This window comes from Phascolarctos cinereus, unplaced genomic scaffold (genome assembly GCF_003287225.1).
Source record: "Phascolarctos cinereus isolate Bilbo 61053 unplaced genomic scaffold, phaCin_HiC Scaffold_4;HRSCAF=312, whole genome shotgun sequence".
NCBI classification, from domain to species: Eukaryota; Metazoa; Chordata; class Mammalia; order Diprotodontia; family Phascolarctidae; genus Phascolarctos; species Phascolarctos cinereus.
The window spans coordinates 688,855,019-688,876,453 of record NW_027555847.1 but is presented as its reverse complement, the minus strand read 5'-3'; the positions used below and the strand labels follow the sequence as shown (position 1 = coordinate 688,876,453).

General features: G+C 41.4%; 1 protein-coding gene across 1 annotated transcript in view; it reads right to left on the bottom strand.

Annotated features, from left to right (window-relative positions):
• The window catches only part of RIMBP2 (RIMS binding protein 2), a 435,603-nt gene that overhangs the window by 53,466 nt on the left and 360,702 nt on the right, over positions 1–21,435 (bottom strand). The window contains 2 exon segments of the mRNA XM_078154256.1: positions 7,252–8,064; positions 17,538–17,647. Of these exon segments, the coding sequence (XP_078010382.1) occupies positions 7,252–8,064; positions 17,538–17,647 (923 nt within the window).

The following is a 21,435-nucleotide window of genomic DNA, read 5'->3' as shown; positions in this document are numbered from 1 at the left end:
GAGCCAGGTGTCCCTTCATTTCCAGGAGTTCACCATATTGATGGCAGACTTATTGTGGAGTGGCTCTAACCCTACTCCAGCCAGGAATTCCCAAGCTGAAGTGATCCATGTCCAGCCAGTATCTATCCCCTTTCAAACCCATCCTTTCCTCTTGTCTGAGCCATTACCCTAATGCACTATGTGAAACGCATGCATCCTCTACTCAAAAACCTTTTGGGGCTCCCCATTGTTTACAGAATGAAGTATGACCCCCGACCCTTGTGTTCAAAGTCTTTCATCATCCAGCTTCCAGATCACCTTCCCAGTCATAACTTGTGCTGTGTTCCTTCTTAATCACTTAATCAACCCTAATTAACTTAGTCAACATTCTAGCCCAGTTAGATTACTCTTCATCCCTCATTTTACGTCTCTTCCTTTCCATTCTTTTCTCCCATCATCATAGGCAGCTAGGTGGTATAACAGGTAGATAGAATCAGGAAGACCTGAATTCAAGTCCTTCCTCAGACACTTATAAGCTTGTGTGACCCCAGTTAACCCCTCAGCCTCAGTTTCCTTGTCTGTAAAATGGAGATGCCCAAGGTCATAAGGTAGCAAACATATTGTACACATCTACTTATGTACATATAATCTCCCCAATTAGAACGTAAGCTCACTGAGGGCAAGGGGGAACTGGTTTTGTTTTTACTTTGTATCCCCAGCACTTAGTGTAGGACCTAACACACAGCAAGAGCCTAATAAATATCTGTTGATTGATTGATGCAGTGTAAATGTCTTTGGCAGAAATCGAAGAAGGTTCCCAGCATGCCTGGCAGACCCCTCGTGGCAAACTTAAGGGACGATGTAGGGAAATTTCACAGGATGGGGGGATGTAGATGGATTTTGATCTTCACCTTTGAAGGGAAAATTTGCATCAAAGAGAGCATATATCCACTGGAGTATTTAATTATATGACAGGTACTGGGTTAGGTGTTGCAGATGCAAAGCTAAAAATGAAATAAGTCCCTCCCTTCAAGGAGTTTACATTCTGTCTGATCCTCTGGCTTTATTTAGTTTTGATTTTAGCAGTTAGGTGGCATAGAGGATAGATGGTGGGTCTGGAATCAGGAAGAACTGAGTTCAAATCTGGCCTCAGACACTAGCTGTGTGACCCTATACAAATTGTTTAACCTTGTTACCTCATCTGTAAAATGAACTGGAGAAGGAAATGGGAAACCGCTGCAGTATCTTTACCAAGAAAACCCCAAATGGAGTCACGAAGAATCAGACATAACTGAAAGCGACTGAACAAGAACAGCAATTGATTTTAGCATTAAATGTTAAGTGGGAGTCACGGGCAGCATGAGAATGAGAAAACAGACAGGGAACGTTTGGTGAAAAGAATAAATGAGAGATGACATAGAAAAGCTGTTCTTTGGAATTTTTCTGCCTCTGATTATTGTCCCCGACCCACCTTCACCCCCTTTTTGCTGGACTTTTACTTTGTCAGGTAAGCCAGAGAAAAGAAGTGCTTGGAACAAAAGTAAATGATGTCACCTCTTCTTGTCCCCAGCAAGGTTTCAAAGCATGATTTCTCCTCCCTCCCCACCTTCTCTAACCACCATATACTTTACAGCAGAGGCTCTTAACCTTTTTTATTACATGGACCCCTGTGGCACACTGGCAAAACCTCAGGATAATAGCCTTCATTCATAATGGAAAGGAATGCTAAATTTCAGTTAGAGGTTATTGAAAATAAAATAATTTTTTTTCCCCATCCAGGTTCACTGACCTTTTGAAATCTATCCACGGAAGGTTAAGAACCTCTTCTTTAGAGAGTCAAGGAATATAAGAGCTGAATCAGATCCAATGCCTTCATTTTCCAGATAAGGAAACTGAGGCTCACAAAGGTTCAGAAATTAACATAAGGTCACATAGCAAATGAAAGGCAGAATTAGGATTCAAAACCAGGTCCTTTGACTTGTAGGCCTGAGATTTTCCCACTCTCCTATGGAGCCAACATATATGTGGCTTTGTGTGGTGTAAGGGTCAGGGAGGGTGGGAAATCATTCTTCTAGCTCTGACCCTTGGTCCCTGAGGAGAAAGCTCCCCTAATACGTATGAAGTGGAACCGATTCCAGCCTCATTTCAGCTTGGCTCCCTTCCCCTAATGCATGTAAAATAGAACCAAATCGACCCTCTATTCAGCATGGCTCCTTTCTTCTCTAAAGGGGTGACCTCATACTGTTTGTCTTGACCTGTATCTTTCTGCTGGAGAAAGCAGGCAGGCTGAGTTGCTAACGAGCTTGCTCACTGAACTGCCTACACTTTCAATAGATTTAGATATTATTATTATTACTGTTATTATTATTTGGGAATTAGGGGTCTTTTCTCTGATAATTGTCTTACCCAGAAGAACAAAACATGTGCCTTGTTTTCTTGTTTCCTACGACCAAAGGGACGCCTTGGCTTTATATATTACAGCCCTTTGGAAATACCATGGACTCTTTCATGGCCAATCAGTGTCTATATCTGGGCTCTCCTATAAAGTTAAGCAGGGGCAGGATTTTATAAGACCCAGAGGCTCTAGTCATTTTTATGGTCAAAGATCTTAAACTCATCATGGTAGTTGATGGGTGTTGGGAAGAGCATTTGGTTTGGAATGGGTGGACCCAGGTTCTAATCACAGTTCTGCTTCTTACTGACCAAGTAATTTCCCTTCTATTGGTCCTGGTTTCTTCACGTGGAAAATGAGGAGATTAGATCAGATGACTCTAAGATCTTTTCTAGCTCTAAATCCTGTGGGAACATTTTTTGAGGGTCTTTCCAATGCAATGAAATCAAGGGGTTAGGAGCAGGCATTTTACTTCCAGATTTAGGGCTCCTTCCACTAAATAAATGGGAGAGAGGGAAAGATGAATTCTGTATTTTACTCCTTTGATTATGGGGCCTGTATGAATACAAGGTGCAAGTTGAATGGCAAGCATGGACCGCCATAAACTTGAAGGTCAAGGACTTAAAGAGAAGAGTGATGTGAATCTGAGAGGGAAGAGGGGGAGGAGGAAGAGAGAAGAGGGGAGAGAGGAAAGGCAGAGAAAAGCAGGGAAAGAGGGAGGGGGAGAAATGGTGGGAGATAAAGAGACAGAGAGGGAGGGAAGAAGAGATAAATAGACAGATACAGAGAGAGAGAAGGAGGGACAGAGGGAGAGAGAAAGAACAGACCTGGGTTCCAATTTAGCTTCAGATACTAGTATATGGCCTTGAACAAGTCACAGCGTTTATTTGCCTCGGTTTTCCCAAGTATAAAAAGAGGATAATAATAGTGCCTACCTCCCAGGGTTGTTGTGAGGATCAAACAAGATAATAATTGTAAAGCACTTAGCACGGTGCCTGGCACATTTGTTGTTGTTCATTCATTTTTTGGTTGTGTTGACCTCATGACCCTGTTTTGGAGTTTTCTTGGCAAAGATACTGGAGCAGTTTGCCATTTCCTTCTCCAGCTCATTTTACAGAAGAGGAAACTGAGGCAAACAGGGTTCAGTGACTTGCCCAGGGTCACATAACTAGTAAGTGTCTGAGGCTGGATTTGAACTCAGAGGAGTCTTCCTGACTCCGAGGCCTGTGCTCTATCGACTGTACCACCTAGCTACCCTTCCTGAAGATAGGGACTATTTTTTGTTATTGTTGTTGTTTGTCCAACATAGTTTCTGGAAGATGGCAGGTCCTTGTGGAATTGTAAGGTCATAGACTCAGATCTGGAAGAGTCCTTAGAGGTCATCTGGTCCAATTCACAGTTGAGAAATCTGGGCAAAAAGAGGGTGAATGATTTACCCAAAGTAACACAGGTCATAGGGCAGCCAGGTGACACCATAGTGAGTCAGGAAGATTCGTTTTCTTGAGTTCAAATCTGGTCTCAGACACTTCCTAGCTGTGTGATCATGGGTAAGTCCTTTTTCCCTGTTTGCCTCAGTTTCCTCATCTGTAAAATGAGCTGGAGAAAGAAATGACAAACCACTCCAGTATCTTTGCCAAAAAAAAAACCCCAGATGGGGTCACAGAGAGGTGGACACAACTGAAAAATGACTGCATAACACAACAAAAATACAGGTTGTATTTGGCAGGGTTGGGACTTGAATCTGATCCTCTTTTTCTAAATTCCAGCAATCTTTCTCCTGTACCATGAATAATGAATTCATGCAGCAATAGGAGGTTGTGTGTGTGTGTGTGTGTGTGTGTGTGTGTGTGTGTGTGTGTGTTTCATAAGTCTTCCAGCTGTCTACCAGATTATATTACAGGACAAAAAAAAACCCAGGGTAGGGCAGAGGTCATGTCTCAATTCTCTTAACCAGTCACCAGGGGCTACTATAGACACCAAAGACTTAGTGTTCAAACCATTTGAGCATTGGCCGCCTCACCTAGTCGAATGTCTGCCTCTTGTTGGTCTAGGGTCTCTTCTTTTATCTCTCTACACTTCTTTCTTAATGACCTCATCAGCTCCATGGGCTTAATTACCATCACTATGCAGATGACTGTTAGATATAGATAGACATATCCTCTCTCTCTCTCTCTCTCTCTCTCTCTCTCTCTCTCTCTCTCTCTCTCTCCATCCACCCACCTATCTATCTCTCCATCTGTCTGATGTAGTATCCTAATCTCCAAAACTATAGATATAAAATACAGATTTAGACATAGAGAGAGTACCCTAATCTCTCTCCTATGCTGCAGTTGCACATCTTCCATTTTTCGGGAAACAAGTCCACCCCGGAGTCCCACTAACACCTGAGACACAACGTGTCCAATGTAGCATTCATTTGAGGCAGCTAGATGGTGCAGTAGATAGAGAGCTGAACCTGGAGCAAGCAAGACTTGAGTTCAAGTCCAGCCAGAGACACTTACTAGCTATGTGACCCTAGATTTTACCTCTCTCAGTCTCTTCATCTGTAAAAAGGGAATTAAAAACCTACCTTATAGTGTTGTAAAAATCAAGTGAAGTAACATATGTAAAGCCCTTTGCAAACCTTAAAGTGTTATATAAATATTAATTATCATCATCATCATCATTATCATCATCGTTATCTATTTCTCCCTCCTTAAATCTGCCTTACCTTCCAATTTCTCCATTTTTATTGATGACAACACTGCTGTCCCAATCACCCAGACTTAAAACCTCAGTCATTCTCAGGGGATATTGCAGTATCCCTTTCTCTTTCTTGGCCCCCAATTGCTATTCCTTTGGATACTGTCTCTATGACATCTTGGCAATCTGTCCCCTTCTTTCTGTTCACGCTGCTGCCACCTCATGACAGGGTCTTCATGACCTCTCACTGGAGCTACAGTAAAAACCTTCTACTGTTCTTCCTGCCCCCAGTATCTCACTTCTCTATTCTGTCCTTCATGTACTCGCCAAAATAATCTTCCTAAAGCATTCCATTCCTTGGCTTAAGAAGCTTTGATGGCTCCGCTATCAACTCTTTGGCCTGGCATTTAGAGACTGTCACAGTTTAGAGTTAACCTACCTTTTAAGTCTCATTTCACATACCCCTCAAACAAACAACCATATACTTCACCTATTCTATAATCTGGGTGAAATGGACCACAAGTTCTGGGGATAGCTAAATATGGCGCCTCTATGCAGCTTCTTCTTCCTTCAAGAATCAGCTCAGGTGCCACTTTTTGCATAAAATCTCTCCTGCTGTCACCCACTCACCCCAGACCTCAGTGATGCTCCTGTTGATTATCCAGAGTGATTCCCCCTTCCCTTGTTGACACTATTCTCTCCTATCTATAACACCCTAAACCTTGTATTATTCTTACGTAGGGCTATCTTCTCTATAGCCATGGTTGATGGTATTCTCTCCTCTCTATAACACCTTGCCTTTTATCTGGTATCCTGCTGCATCCTCCCCAAACCCTTAAGTGATAGTATTCTCCCCCTACCCATAAACACCTTATCTACTATATATCTTATCTGGGGCCATGGAATATCTGCCCTATATCCATAACTGACAGTGGTCCCTCCCATATATAACAGCCTACCTTGCTCTATCTGTCTAATAGAATAGATACAGGGGTGAGGAACCTGCAGCCTTGAGGCCACATTTGGCCATTTAGGTCCTCAAATGTGGCCCTTTGACTGAATCCAAACTTCACAGAACAAATCCCTTTAATAAAAGGATTTGTTCTGTAAAACTTGGACTCAGTCAAAAGACTGCACCCAAGGACCTAGAACACCACATGTGGCCTTGAGGCCACAGATTCCTTACCCCTGGAGAAGCTACCAGGGTTAGGGACTATAACATTATGTAGAAACATATTAAAAACCTCCTCATTAGCTTCTCTAGAAGTATTAAGAAAAAATATTTCTTTGTTTTAAAAAGCCCTTTCTGAAACCCTTGCAAAGTTGGATAAGTTGGGGACGAAAAGGGCTTTTCTTAGAGAAATGGATTAAGGGAGAAGTGTTGTTGTTCAGTCATGTCTAATTCTTTGTGACCCCATTGGAGTTTTCCGGGCAAAGGTACTGGAGTGGTTTGCCAATTCCTTCTCCAGATCATTTTACAGATGAGGAAACTGAGGTAAACAGGGTTAAGTGACTTGCCCAGGGTCACACAGCTAGAAAGTGTCTGAGGCCAGATTTGAACTCATGAAGATGAGTTTTCCTCATTCCAAGCCCAGTGCTCTGTGCACTATGGCACCACCTAGCTGCCCAAGGGGGCGATAACCAATCTTTTTACAAGGAATAACTCTTCTTATTTACATCATTGTCTTCTCTACCGCTAAAGGACCCACCTAAGGGAAATGTCCTCTACTCCTATGAAAAGGAGGCAGCCTCATGCCCTTTATTCAGAAAAAGATTCTCCATCTTGATATCCCATCCTTCCCACTAGGTAATGGGATGGTGACTTGGTTACATAACAATTCTGGATCACAAACGCCAACTGTATTGTTATATATTGAGATCATTGTTTTGTTCAAGATTCTGATAAAGGTTACCTAAAATTAGCTTGGGGCAGAAAGTTATGTCAATAGAATGGAGGACTATTACAGTTTGGACATCTTTCCCTCCAAACTAGAAATATCTGTATATTAACTTAATGTTAAATAAAATAAAATCGTTTCTGGTAGATGAACCTAAAACATGTGGTACAGTATTAATGTTAATGGTTTTTCTTCAATAATTGTTATCTATGACTTCCCAGTGCTTAGCACAGTGCCTTGTACCTAGTAGGGTTTTAAGAGGTTCACTGAATTAAATACAAGGGAGATAATGGGACCAACCTGCTGGCAGAGTAGAAAACTCCACAAAGGCCTCCTTCTTTTCTCTTTGCTCCAGAGGAAGCTGCCACGGCATCTGGTGGGGTTTCGCCAAAACCTTCACTTTGTAAGCCATGTTGGGCTTCAGGTTAAAAAACTGATACTTATACCTTGCAGCCTTGACGATGTCAAACTCCTCCTCATTGAGAAAGATGACGTGGCTGTAATTGCTGTTGGTTGGGAGCCAGGAGAGCTCAGCTGAAATCTGAGTGATGTGGTCTACCCGTAAGTGGGAAGGGGCCACGATGACATCCTTGCCCACGAGCAAGGTGCACTGGAGCTCGTCCGACTTTCCCCGGTTTGTGATGCTCTGCACGGAGATCCGGTATGTGCAGGTTGCAATGTTCAGCTTTTCAATCAGGGCTTTAGTTCTGCTCCCCAGGGTGAGATTCATGCGGGTCTCGTTGTCAACAAGGACATTGTAGCTGATCACTGTCCCCCATCCTGGTGGCACAGCCGGGGGGTCCCAGCCCACAATAACACTTTTGGCTAGTTGTTTGATAAGGGTGATTCGTCTAGGGTAAGGCACAATGTCTTCTCCAATCTCGTCAATGTTCACATCCAGCGTCCCAGCCCCATTTTTGATGAGGCTGGAGTCTCCTTGGGTGGGCGAATTCAGATCTAGGATGCTTTCTCCTTCCAAGCCCACACCAGAATGGTTGATAAAATTCTGATCCTGTTCACTCCCCAGTGTGTTGGCCAAGCGGGATTCATTATCCTGGACAAAATCCACAAAGTTGGAAGGGACCAGTCCTCTCTGTCCATCTAGTAGTTCTCCTGTTGAGGACAAAGAACAGCATCACCCCACAATGAACATAACTGGTGTTTTGCCTTGCCTTGACACAGTTTGTTTTGATACATTAGCTAGAAACACATTAGGAAGGTTGAGAACCAGGGAGGCATTATTTCTAAAAATGGCCCCAAAGGATAGACAAACCCTGAATTCCTGGGAAGTTCATACGGTTAGATAACATATGATCGTTTGAACAGCTTTTCTAGCCTTATGAAACCTTGCTTTCTCCCACCTATTCTGCCATCCAGTGACACTGCTCTCCTTACTTTTTCTCTAACAAGACACCCCCTCCCCTAATTCCAGGCATTTTTACTGTCTGTCCCTCATACCTGGAATTTTCTTCCTTCTCATCTCTGACTCTCACCTTCCTTCAAGTCCCAGCTAAAATCCTACCTTCTACAAAAAGCCTTTCCTGATCTTCTTTAATGCTAGTGCCTTCTCTCTGTTGATTATTTCCTTTTTCCTTTTTTAGGCAATTGAGGTTAAGTGACTTGCCCAGGGTCACACAGCTAGTAAGTGTTAAGCGTTTGGTCTGAGGTCAGATTTGAACTCAGGTCCTCCTGACTTCAGGGCTGGGTGCTCTATCCACTGCACCATCTAGCTACCCTGATTATTTCCAATTTATTAAATATATACTATGTATTACATATATACTCTATATACATATATTATTGTGTGCATATCCCTCTTTTGATTATTTTCCATTTATCATATCTATTATATACATATTTCACATATATTATATATGTACATACTGTATATATCCCTCTGTTGATTATTTCTAATTAATCATATAGACACACATACATGTATTGTACATTTACTGCACATATATTGCATATGCATTGTTAATAATTACAATTTATTGTATATACCATATATACTTCATATATACTATATGTGTATATACTGCATATATCCTTTTTGGCTTATCACATATACTGTATATATACTTTGTGTGTATGTATATACCACTCTTGATTATTTCCAATTTATCATATATACTGAATATACTGCATATATAAGGGGTATATACTGTACACACAAATATGATAAATTGGAAATGATATATACATCTTGTTTGCACATATTTTTTTGGATGTTTTCTCTCCCCATTAGACTTTTGAGCTTCTGGAGAGCTGAGATTTTATTTTTTGGTTTTCCTTTGCTAAGAATCCCCAGCATTTAGCATAGCGAATAATGACTTAATAAATGTTTTTTGAGCTGTCTACTTGACAGAAGGTCTCTAACTAGGACCCTGCCCAAAGACATTGAAGTTTAGAAGGCTCAGGTGACGTTTATACTCCTTCATCATCTTCATCATCATCACTGATGACCATCACATGATCTGGGGCAAGCTCTTTTAACTTTTGAGTTCCCTCATCTGTCAAACGAGGGAGCTGTATTGGATGGTCTCTGTTTCTAGGTAGGTGATCCTACGATCCTAAGTCATGTCACCTCCACTGAACCTCAGTTTCCTTATCTGTAAAAGGAGATGGTTGGACTAAATGGCCTTTGAGGTCCCTTCCAGGTAAATTGATGACCCACCTAGAAACAAAACTAAGCTCAGCAACTAATGAGCAAGAAGACTGCAGCCCTCCTTTTTTCAAAGGAATTTTTCTTTTAAAGCGGATGGAGGCGATGTTTCATTCTGTTTGCTCTAGGGGAGGTTTCTAGGAAGTTCATGCTGGGTGCCCAAAGTGCTTGTTATAGCTTTGTTGAGCAGTAATGTAAAATGCAATTAAAAGCTGAAACACACACTGATTTTTTTCCCATGGTAAAAACAAGCATACGAATGCTGCCTTTTAATCCTCTTATTCGATACATCAGTTCTTCATGGATCTCTGGCACAGGTTTTCTTTCTACCGATGAAGAGCACAGACCCTCTATGACATTGTAAATGGTATTCAGGAGTTTCCAAAGGATGAAAAAAATCCTTCACCCTTCAGCCAACCCAGCAAGGAGCCTCTCAGACCTTAGCTAGGAGTGGATGACAGTGCAGTGGAAAGAGGGCTGGGTCTAGAGCTAGGGCAGCAGAGTTCAAGTCTCACCCTTGACACTTACTGCCACTAGCCTAAACACCTCAGTTTCCCTGATCTGTAAAATGGGGGCTATTAACAGCACCTCCTTCACAGGGTTATCGTGTATATGTGGAGTGCTCTGCATATCTTAAACGGCTATGTAAATGTTATGTATTATTAAAGAGGTAGGGACTAATCCTGTGGTTTGATTGGTATAGGGAACTTCCAGGTGAGGAAACTGTTTGTGCCAATGCAGTCTGTCACTTTCTTTTCCACTTAGAGTCTCCCAGAGTGACCTAGAGCTTTGTTGTTCAGTTGTGTCCAACTCTTTGTGATCCCATTTAGGGTTTTCTTGGCAAAGATGTTGGAGTGGTTTGCCATTTCCTTCTCCAGCTCATTTTGCAGATAAGGAAACTGAGGCAAACAGGGCTAAGTGACTTACCCAGGGTCACACAGCTAGTAAGTGTCTGAGGCCAGATTTGAACTCAGGAAAATCAGTCTTCCTGACTTCAGGCCCGGCACTCTATCCATTGTGCCACTTAGCTGGCCTGGCCTATAGCACAAAGAGGTTAATCAATTTGTGCAGGGGCACACAATCAGTATATGTTGGAAGCAGGACTTGAACCCAGGTCTTCCTAATTTTGAGGCCATCTTTCTAGTCACTGTGTCACACTGTCTTGATATTTATTATTGCTGTTGTTCAGCCCTATCTGACTGTTTGTGACCCCATTTGGGGTTTTCTTGGCAAAGATGTGGGAATAGCTTGCCAGTTCTTCTCTAGCTCATTTTATAGATGAAAAAACGGAGGCAAACAGGGTGGAAGGGACTTGCCCAGGGTCACGCAGCTAGTAGGTGTCTCAGGCTGGATTTGAACTCACAAAGATATGTCTTTCTGACTCCAGGCCTGGCGCTCTATCCACTGAGCCACCTACCTGCCTATTAAGGAAAGAAACTGAACTATATGGCCTCTGAGGCCTTGGATCTATGACCTTGTCTGTCCCCTGGTCCTATTCTTGGAAATAACTACCAGAACTGGTGCTTTGCTAGCATAGCCTGTGGGTCACCTCCATACAATGATGTGGCATCAGTTTAGAACTTTGTTAATATCCAATAAAAATATCTGGTGGGAGCAGAGAAGGTTTCAACCAAATCCTCTATGGAAAAATTCAGTGAAAAAAAATGATGTCAAAAGGACATCCATTTGCTAGCAATATGACCTTGGGAGGTTACTGGACTTCATTGTTCTCGTCTGTAAAAATGGAGGGTTCAACTAGATGGCTTTTGAGGTCCCTTACAGCTTTAAATCTTTGGTCCTATGACCTGTGGTATTATAATCCTGATCTCCATTGGCTTCTTCCCTAATTAGGGTGAAAGGGATTAGACATCTGATTTCTTTAGCATAAGGAACTTCCAGATAAAAAAGAAATCTCCCATATGAGGAGAATCCCTTTATCAATGCAGGTCATCATCCCTTCTCTACAACATATGATCTTTCAGAATTGCCCAGTGTACTAATAAGTTATGTGACTTGTCCGAGGTCACATAGCTACTATGTGTCAAAGGCAGGATTTGAACCCATAACTTTTTGGCTCTCTATCAGATATGCCCCCTTGCCTTTCTTCTCACTATTCATTTTATCCCCACTGCTTGACTTATAACAGAGGCCTTGAAAGAGCTGTGAAGATGGCATCATTGATCATATTAAAGAGGCAGTTCAGCCCTCAACTCTCCATCTTCCCAAAAGGGAAGCAGAGGTCCCCCCTAGACATGAAAGGGTTTTGCCATCGCGAAAGATGTCTGGAAGCAAAATGACACCATGGCATCAGTAAAATTCTGAGTTAATAGTGTTGTTCCAGCTATGAAGAGATATTTCCATCAAATGCAAATCAGTAGGCAGATAACAACAACAACAATAATAAACTAGCATTCATGTAACACTTTAAGATTTGCAAAGCACTTTATATATGATCACGTTGGATCATTACAACAACCCTATAGGTGCTATTATTAGCCCATCTTACAGATGAGAAAACTCCAGGTCCAGCCCTCCATCCACTGTACCATCTAGCTTCCCATCTAGATATGGTATATGGAGTAGGTAATCTCAGAGGAGAAAGTAGCAGCAGCTGGGGGACTGGGAAAACACCCTCTGAGGAAGGTGAGATTTGAGATAGTTCTTAAAAGATGAGGAAACTGAATCACATAGAGGGGAGTGACTTGCTCCAAAGTCACAATGGGAGTAAATAGAAAAGCAACTGGAAGGAACAGCATCCTTCAGGCAAAGCTTTGACTCAGACTCGCTAGGTCATAGGCATGGAGAGAAGAACAGATCCAGAGTCTGTCTTCAGATGTCTTCTTCATTGTTTGATGCACCAGAGATATTCAAGGTTGGCTAGATATCTGAGACGCAGGAAGCATGGGATATGACAGGTGACAGACTAACATTTGAGCTCAAGGTAGGTTCCTGGCAGGCTCTGGATGTGGTGGCAATATTTCCAACCTCCTTATAATTAGCCCCCTGGGCTTAAGATTGGGTCAGTTCAAAGCCATCCCTGTCCTTGGTCCTGACTGTTCAGTGAGGACCATATAGATATTGCTACCACTTACCATTCTTACAGTTATGGGGATGCCATGGGCACCCATGTGTTTAGATTTCAACAGTGACTAAGGAGGGCTTCCCATGCAACCAAAGTGCTGCTCATTGGCAGTTGTCCTTGGGCATGGATCCCATGTTCCTGCGTGAATCAATACCAGAATGGTCATTTATGCCAAGGACTCACTTTTTGCTACCAGCTGCCTTGGAATTATTTTGAAGATTGAAACAGAAACACTGCGCTAAAAAGTGAACAGGTTCTCAGGAAGTGAATCAGCAAGCCTTCAGAATTACCATGCACAAGGGCCAACAGAGATGACTTGAGAGTGTGCTCAAAACCTTCTAGGGTGTTTCAGCCAAGATGCACCAAGAAAGAGTGGTCAGGCTAGAAAACAGGGGTCTGTTTGTATGGTTCCGAACCAAAGGCACTGTGTGTTGTTTCCCAGCATTTCTATTAGCCCAGGCAAACTGGAAGAGATGGTTGGTTTCTTAGGTTTTAATTGAATAGTTTAGGGAATCAATTAACCAAACCCTCTGACTGCTAATCCATCTAGCTAATGTTACTAAGTTTACTTGCTTCTCTCCTATTTCTAAAGCAGAAAGTGTGACAAATGTATAAACCATTTTAGAGAACTTCAGAATCACATAATGGGTCAGAGTTGACCAGGACATCATAGCATTTCAAATCCAACCCCTTCCTTTTTTTTTGCATCTTTTAAAAATATTTTATTTTCCCTACTTACATGTAAAAATAATTTTTAACATTCATTTTTTAAAAAACTTTGACCTCTGACTTCTCTCTCTCCCTCCTCACTGAAAAGGCAAGCAATTTGATATAGGTTATACATATGTAATCATGTGAAACATATTTCCACATTACTCATATTGCGATAGAAATACCCCCCCCCCCAAAAAAAAAAAGCCTCAAGAAAAATAAAGTTAAAAAAAAGTTTTCTTCTATCTGTTTTCAGACTCCATCAGGCATTTCTCTGGAGGTGGATAGCATTTTTCATAAATCCTTTGGAATTGTCTTGAATCATTGTATTACTGAGAATAGCTAAGTCATTCACAGCTGATAATCATACACTATTGCTATTACTATGTACACTCTTCTGGTTCTGCTCACTTCACTTTGCATCAGTTCATGTAAGTCTTTCCAGGTTTTTCTGAAAGCATCCTGCTTGTCATTTTTTATAGTACAATAATATTCCAATCCAACCCATCCCTGAGCAAGAATCCTCTCAATAAGATTGAAGAAAAGTTTTGCCTGAAAACCTCCAATGAGGGGGAGTTAGCTACCTTTCAGGACAACCAAGTCTATTTTTGTTTGCCTCTGATTGTTTGGAAGTTTCTGCTCAAATGGATCTAAAATCTACTTCTCTGTAATTTGTACCCATTATTTATAATTCTGTCTTCTGGAGCCAATTAAAACAAATCTGATCCCTTTATCATATGGTATCCCTTCAAATCATTTGAGATATCTTTAATACTCCTTTTTTCCCCTCAATGCTTCTCTTATCTGGTCAAAATATCCCATTTCTTTCACTGATCCATATAGCATGAGCTTGACATTCTCTATCAATGACATGGTCCTTCTATGGATATTGTCCAACTTATCAGCATCCTTTCTAAAATGCTGTGCCCACAAATGAAAGCAATGCCCCAGATGAGGCTGTCCACTCTTTTGGTTGGAAATAGTCTAGAAGAAAACATCACTGATTTTTCACCCCAGGACTGTTGGCCATTTCCATAGTTCTATTATTTCTATGCAACAACTATATGTAGGACTCAGAAGTATATTCTTCCTTGAATCTGGGACATGTTACACAGATGTATGCTCTGACGTGGCATGGGGGAAAAATCAGCTCTGAAGGTAAAGAAAGAACTGGCTGAGGAAACCCTGATGGTCTAATTCTGTTGAATTCCCTTAAGTCTTAAACTTGTGATTTCCATACTGTGATAACCAACCCCTAGTGATCCATGGAGTTATTGGGTGCAGTGGATAGAGCACTGGGCCTGAGTTCAAATGCCTCAGACACTATGTGTGACTCTAAACAGGTCACTTGACCACTGTTTGCCTCAGGTTTCCTCAATTATGAAACGGGAATAGTAGCAAGTACTTCCCAGGGTTGTTGTGAAAAGCAAATGATATAATATTTGTAAAGTGTTTAGCATAGTGCTTGGAACACAGTAGGTGCTTAATAAATGCTTATTTCCTTCCTTACTTGAAATCCATTGATGAATCCATAAACAAGCAAACATACCTTCTGCAGTCTGAGTAAATAGGACGTCTTACACATGTGTGTATTACTACTTTTCAAAGTTACATAGGTTATTGAGACAGTATGGTATGTATAGGGTGCTAGTCAGAAGTCAGAAAGACCTGAATTCAAATCTAGCCTTTGACACTATTTGAGTAATCACAGACAAGTGAGTTAATGCCCCTGAAACTTAGGCAACTCAGTAGTTACCATGTTATAGATGCCTTGGGAGTAGAGAGGGGTGGAGTTCCCACACTTTTATTCACCCATGTAGATTCTATCATTATTATTGATAACAAAAAGTCCATTTAAAAGCATTACTAAATTCAGGAGACTTTCTAAGACTCTTAGTTGCAAAGTAGATATACTGGTGCCTTGGTAGAGGCAGCTTCCTTACTTGGGGAAGGGGTGAAGTTCCCTTTTTGTTTTTGTGAATTTGACTGGTGATTTCATTGTTGTATGGCCAGATGAAGACAGGACAGTCTACCATCCAGATCTATAGCTGTACTGCTATTTATAAGCATCGATGAAAGTACTTTCTCCAAAGTCATCAGTGATCCTTGATTGCCCAATATAAAGACCTTTTCTTAATCTTCACCTTTCTTGACCTCTCTTTAGCCTTTGACACTGTCAACCACTCTCTTTTCCTGGATACTTTCTTTTCTCTAGATTTTCATGACACAACTCTCTCCTGGTCCTCCTTTTCTCTGACTGCTCCTTCCCAATCTCCTTTGCTGGATCTTCATCCAGGTCATACACACTCATCATGGCTATCCCTCGAGGCTCTGTCCTTGCCCTCTTCTTTATATCCCTCTATGTTCTTTGGTTGATCTCATCAGCTCCTGTGGATTCAACTATCTTCTCTATATAGATGATTCTTAGATATATTTATCCAGCCCTGAATTGTCTCTTGCAACCTAGTCTCATATCTTCAATTACCTATTGAATATCTTCGAGTAGATGTCCTGAAGACATCTTAAATTCAACATGTACAAAACCAAGCTTATTATTTTCTTCCCTTCCCTTCTTCCTGATTTTTCTACTACTATGAAGGGTGACATTGTCTTCCATCATCCAGACTTAAAATTTAGGTGTCATCCTTGACTCCTTGGTCTCTCTCACTCCTCAAATCTAAGCTGTTGCCAAGTCCCGCCAATTTTACCTTAATAACATTTCTCACATATGCCTCCTTTTCTCCTCTGATACTTCTACTTTGCTGGTGCAGGCCCTCATCACCTCATTCTGGCACTGTTGCAATAACCTGCTGATAGGTCATCCTGATTCAAATCTCTCCCCACTCCAGTCCATCCTCCATTCAGCTGCCAAAGTGCAGGTATGACCATGTCAGCCTATATTCAACAAACTCTAGTGACTCCCTATTACCTCTAGGATCAAGCAGCAGATCTTCTGTTTGGCATTTAAAGTCCTTTATAATTTGGCCCCTTCTGATCTTTCTGGTCTTCTTGTACTGTAATCCTCACCATGTACTCTGAGATCCAAGGCCAAAGACACCCCATCTTCCAAGACACGGAGCCCTTCACTGGCTGTCCCTGGTACCTGGAATTCTCTCCTTCCTTGTCACTGTCTCCAAATCTCCATTAAAATTCCACTTTCTGTAATTAGGCTTTCTTGGACCGTCTTAATGCTAGTACCTTTCCTCTATTGATTATCTCCTATTTGTCTTGTATATTTATGTGCATGTCGTTGTTTATATGTTATTTCCCCTGTTAGACTCTGAGCTTGTTAAGAGCAGGGACTGTCTTTTGCCTTTCTTTGTATCCCCACCACTTAGCAAAGTGCCAGACCCATAGTAGGGGCATAATAAATGCTTGTTGACTAACAGCCTCCCAAACCTTCTGAATCTGCTTTCTTAAAATTTGAAAGAGTTGTGTGATGTGAGAATTAAGGGACATAAGAAAAGGCTTCTTGTAGAAGGGGATGCTTTAGCAGGTGCTTGAAGGGATCCAAGGAAGCCAAGAGGTAGAAATGGGAAGGGAAAGGATTCCAGGCACGGGGGACAGTCAGTCAAAAAGCTTTCAGCCGGGAGATGAAGTGTCTTGTGTGAACAAAAGCAAGGAAGCCAGTGTCACAGGATCTCAGAGTACGTGGTAGGGTGAACAAGGCATAAAAAGACAGGAATGGCAGGAAATGGTTCCTGCTGCCCCTGGGAAATTATGTTTGGTTAAAGAGCTTCATATCAGAGAAACCTATGAAGATTTGTATGAAACGATGAGGAGTAAAGTGAGCAGAACCAGAACAATGTCTATAATAATATTGTAAAGCAACTTTGAAAGACGTGACTGATCAATGATGACAACACACAATGTCAGAGAACTCATAATGAGGCATTCTACCCACTTTCTGAAGGAGGAGAGGTGGATTCAAGATGAAGAATGAGACATAAACTTTTGGAGAAGGCCCATGTGGGACTTTTTGTTGTTGTTATTCCTGACTATGCCTATTTGTTAGTAGGATTTCGTTTTCATTGTAATTTTTGTTTCAATTGGAGTGGGTTGATAGGGAGAGAAAATAACTACTTATTAATTGAAATACAGTAAAAGATAAATAAAGAATATAATAACCTTCATAGAATCCGTCTTCATCCATGTCACCATATACATAGAGGTATTTTCCTGCTGTGAGGGGGAGTTCAGCTTCCGGGTTTTCATTTGGTCCATCAAAGGGGTTGTAACTAGTATAAAGCAAATTTAGAACAAATCAATGCAGGAATTTGAATTTCATCCAAACTTCTCCTTCTTAGAGTCACTTCTTATCTTCACTCAGATCAATGAATCGTAGCCAGATATGGCAGAATCGGGGGATTTCTAAATGGAAAGGAACCACATTATGTCCTTCTTAATCTTAGTACCTTCCTCTGTGAGCCAACTCCAGTTTATCCCGTGTATATCCTGTTTGCACATATTTTTTACATGTTGTCTCCCCTCAGTGGACCAGGTTCTTCACGGGCAAGGACTGCTTTTGCTTTTCTTTGTATCCCCAGCATTTGGCAAAGTACCTACTGCATAGTAGGCACCCGGTAAGTACTAGTTGCCTGATTGTTTGACTCAGAGGAAATCATGGCCAGCCTCCACCTGAACAAGAATCCTTTCTAATGGAATACTTGACAGGTAATCATCTAGCCTTTAGTGGAAAACCTCCATTGAGGGGGCACTCACCATCTCCCCCGATAGAGCATAAGCTCCTTGAGGGCAGGGGCTGTCTCCTGTCTCTCTTTGTATCCCCAGGGCTTGTGTGCCTGGCACATAGGAGATGCTTAATAAATGTTTATTGATTGAATGATTGTTTGACCTCAAAGGAGCCCATTTTCCTTTTAGATAGCTCTAATTATTAGTAAATCTCTCCTCATATCAAGTCTAAATTTGTCACTTTATGGAAAACTTTCACCTGTTGATCTTAACTTTATGGGATCAAGTTGAATAAGCTATTTAATCTCTCTCCAATATAATATACCATCAGATATTTGAATACAACTCTCGGGTCCTGCATAAGTCTCCTCTTCTCTAGGATCAATGCTCCCAATTCATTCCTCATATGGCATGACTTATAGCGCCTTCAAAATCTTGGCTGCCTCCCTCCTCCGGACCTCCCTTAGTTTATCAATGTTCATCCTAAGATGAACACAATGCCCAACATGTGCTTGGGCTGGGACAGAACAAAAGGGGGCCATCATCTCCTAATTCCTGGACATTCTTCTTCCCCAAATACAACCTAAGCTCACATTAACTTTTAGGTTTCCACATTTCACTGTTTACTCACATTGAAATTGGAGCCCACTAAAATCCCTAGACCTTTTTCAGACAAAATTCTGTCTAACCACATTTCCCCCGGGGAAGTTGATCTTTTGAACCCAAGCGTGAGACCTTATATTTCTTCCTATTACATTTCCTCTTATTGAGCTTCGTCCAATGCTTTTGCCTGTCAAGGTCTTTTTAATTCCTGGCTGTGTGGCCAATTATGTTAGCTAGCCTCCTCAGCTCTGTGCTTTCTGAGAAACAAGTTCTCTTAACTGAGTCCTGAAGCCTTTGTATCTGATATTGGATGCATAATATTGAAATCCCCTGAACTGTCTGTGCCAGCTCACACTTCCGCGCCTTTATACAGGCTTTCTTGCATTCCGGATATCCTTCAAGGCTTAGTTCAGGTACCAACTCCTCTGTGACACCTTCCCTGATTCCCCTTTAATTGTTAACGCTCAAATCTGCTTCATAATGCAGTTGTGTATTTGCGTTCATGTTGTATCCTTTGGTAATAGAATACAACCCCCTTGAGGGCATGGATTTGAGATGCTCAGATTTAGAGTCATCTCCCTCCTTAGTGGTTATACAGACTATCTGTGCCCAACCTGTGGTAGAGCCTTCTGAGCTTGTATTCATATGATCAGTCACCACTGGACACAGTATACATCGACCCCAACATCGTGATGTCATTTGGGTCTTCTTCAAGCATTAAGGATAAATAACAACAACCTCTTGTTTGCATCTCAACACAGTGCTTTGTATATAAAAGGTGCTTAATAAATGCTTCTATGGCTGGTTCCCGTTCACCATCCCTTTGACTTTCCCCCACAAAAAAAAATACCCCTCCCTGGCCACCATCACTCCCTTAAATATTTTTATTCTCAAGGACTATGTTATTTTTGGATTTGTGTACTTAGAGTTCGGCATATTACCTGATATATAGTAAGTACTGAATAAATACTTTCTGTCTCTGTCTCTCCTCTCTGTTTCTGTCTGTCTGTCTGTCTCTCTTCTCTCTCCTCTCTCTGTCTCTATCTGTCTCTCTCTCATCTATTTACCAAAAAAACCTGATCTTTAAGTACATATCATTCAAGGACAGAGAGGAGAAAATGGCAATAATAGCCAACTTGGGAATAAACCGACAATATTCTAGAGTCAGCAGCTGAAACCTGCGTTCTCCTCAGTACTCAAGCTGAAAAACAGAAATCAGTCAGATGGGGGGTGGGGGAAGAGTGGAAGTGCTATTGCCATAGAGGAAGCCTGATGGGTACAGGGCATGGGTGAAGCAGTTTCTAAGTTCTATGGGCCTATGCACCTATGAGCTGTGACCACCCTCTGGAAAGAGGGCCAAAAAAAGGGAAAGAACTCTGAGCTGACCAAAACTCCCATTCCCAGCAGCTTATTTGGAAATAAGTGTCAGCTCATAGAACCACAGATCTAGAAGTAGAAGGGACCTTTGAAGTCATCTACACCAATCCCATCCCCTTGTACATGAAGCCTTTCCTGATTTCCCCCAGTTGCTAGGGGGAATATATATAGCCAGATCCTGATTAGTGTGAAAAACAAATTCCATGTCATGGTTATATGTATTCAAATTCCTACTATTTGAAGTTATAATTATGTAAAATATGGTCATTGGGCTCTAGCCCAAAGGAAAACATCTAATGGGAGTTTGTACAATGTACCCACCTCAGAAGATTCCTTATTTGCACTATGGGACATTCAGATGTAACTAGTATTTATGTATTGGTTTCATATAGACATATTGTCAACAAAGACATGTCTATCCCAAAAGAATGTGAGCTCCTCGAGGGCAAAGACTATTTCTTTTTGTCTTTTTGTCTGGATCAAATGAGATAATATTTGTAAAGCACCTTAGCACATTGCCGGGTACCTAGTAGGTGATATGTGTGTGTATGCGTATGTAGATATGTGTGTATGTATGCATATACGTACCGTGCATATATATATATGTGTATATATGTACATTATATATGCATGTTTGTATATATATACATATATATTTTTTTTCCCTTCCCTGTCCCCCTTCATTATTATCTTTCTAGCACCTAATGTGGCATATAGTAGGCACACCTAACAAATACTAGTTGATTTTACAGATGAGGAAACTGAGGCCCAGAGAGATTGAGTGGCTTGCCCAAGTCATGAGGGTCGTATACAAGGCAGGATTCATACCCAAACCCTGTGACTCCAGAGTCAGTATCTTTTCACAGTATCATGCTTTTCCCCATCAGACTTTTTCAAGATTTCCTATTTAATTGCTGGTACTCCCTTTCTAAGCAAAACCAATTTTCCAGGTAGCATCTTTGCTGAGCTTGTTGAGTTTAAGCAGATGTGCACAATCTCTTCGCCAGCCCAACCCTGTGGGGTGCATTTCATGCGCCATCCACATTTGTTTTTCTACATTACTTGGGGGTGAAGAGGCGAGAAAACAATCATAAAAACCTCGCTGATGAAATATCGACAACAGTGAAGCAACTTTAAGTGGGAGACAACTCCTGAGAATTGTGTTTGGTTATCCACTGCAACTTAGTAATTAAAGTTTAATAAATAAATTAATGGGGTAATTGTATTTTATTTTTGCCTGGTTTCCTGCTGGCCGGGAAGCGATTGGCAAGCTGAAGAAGCCTTTAGCACCTGCTCCTAAAATGGTCTCTTCCCTCTCTGGGGGATGTGAAGTTAATTCGAGCCTGGCAGGGGG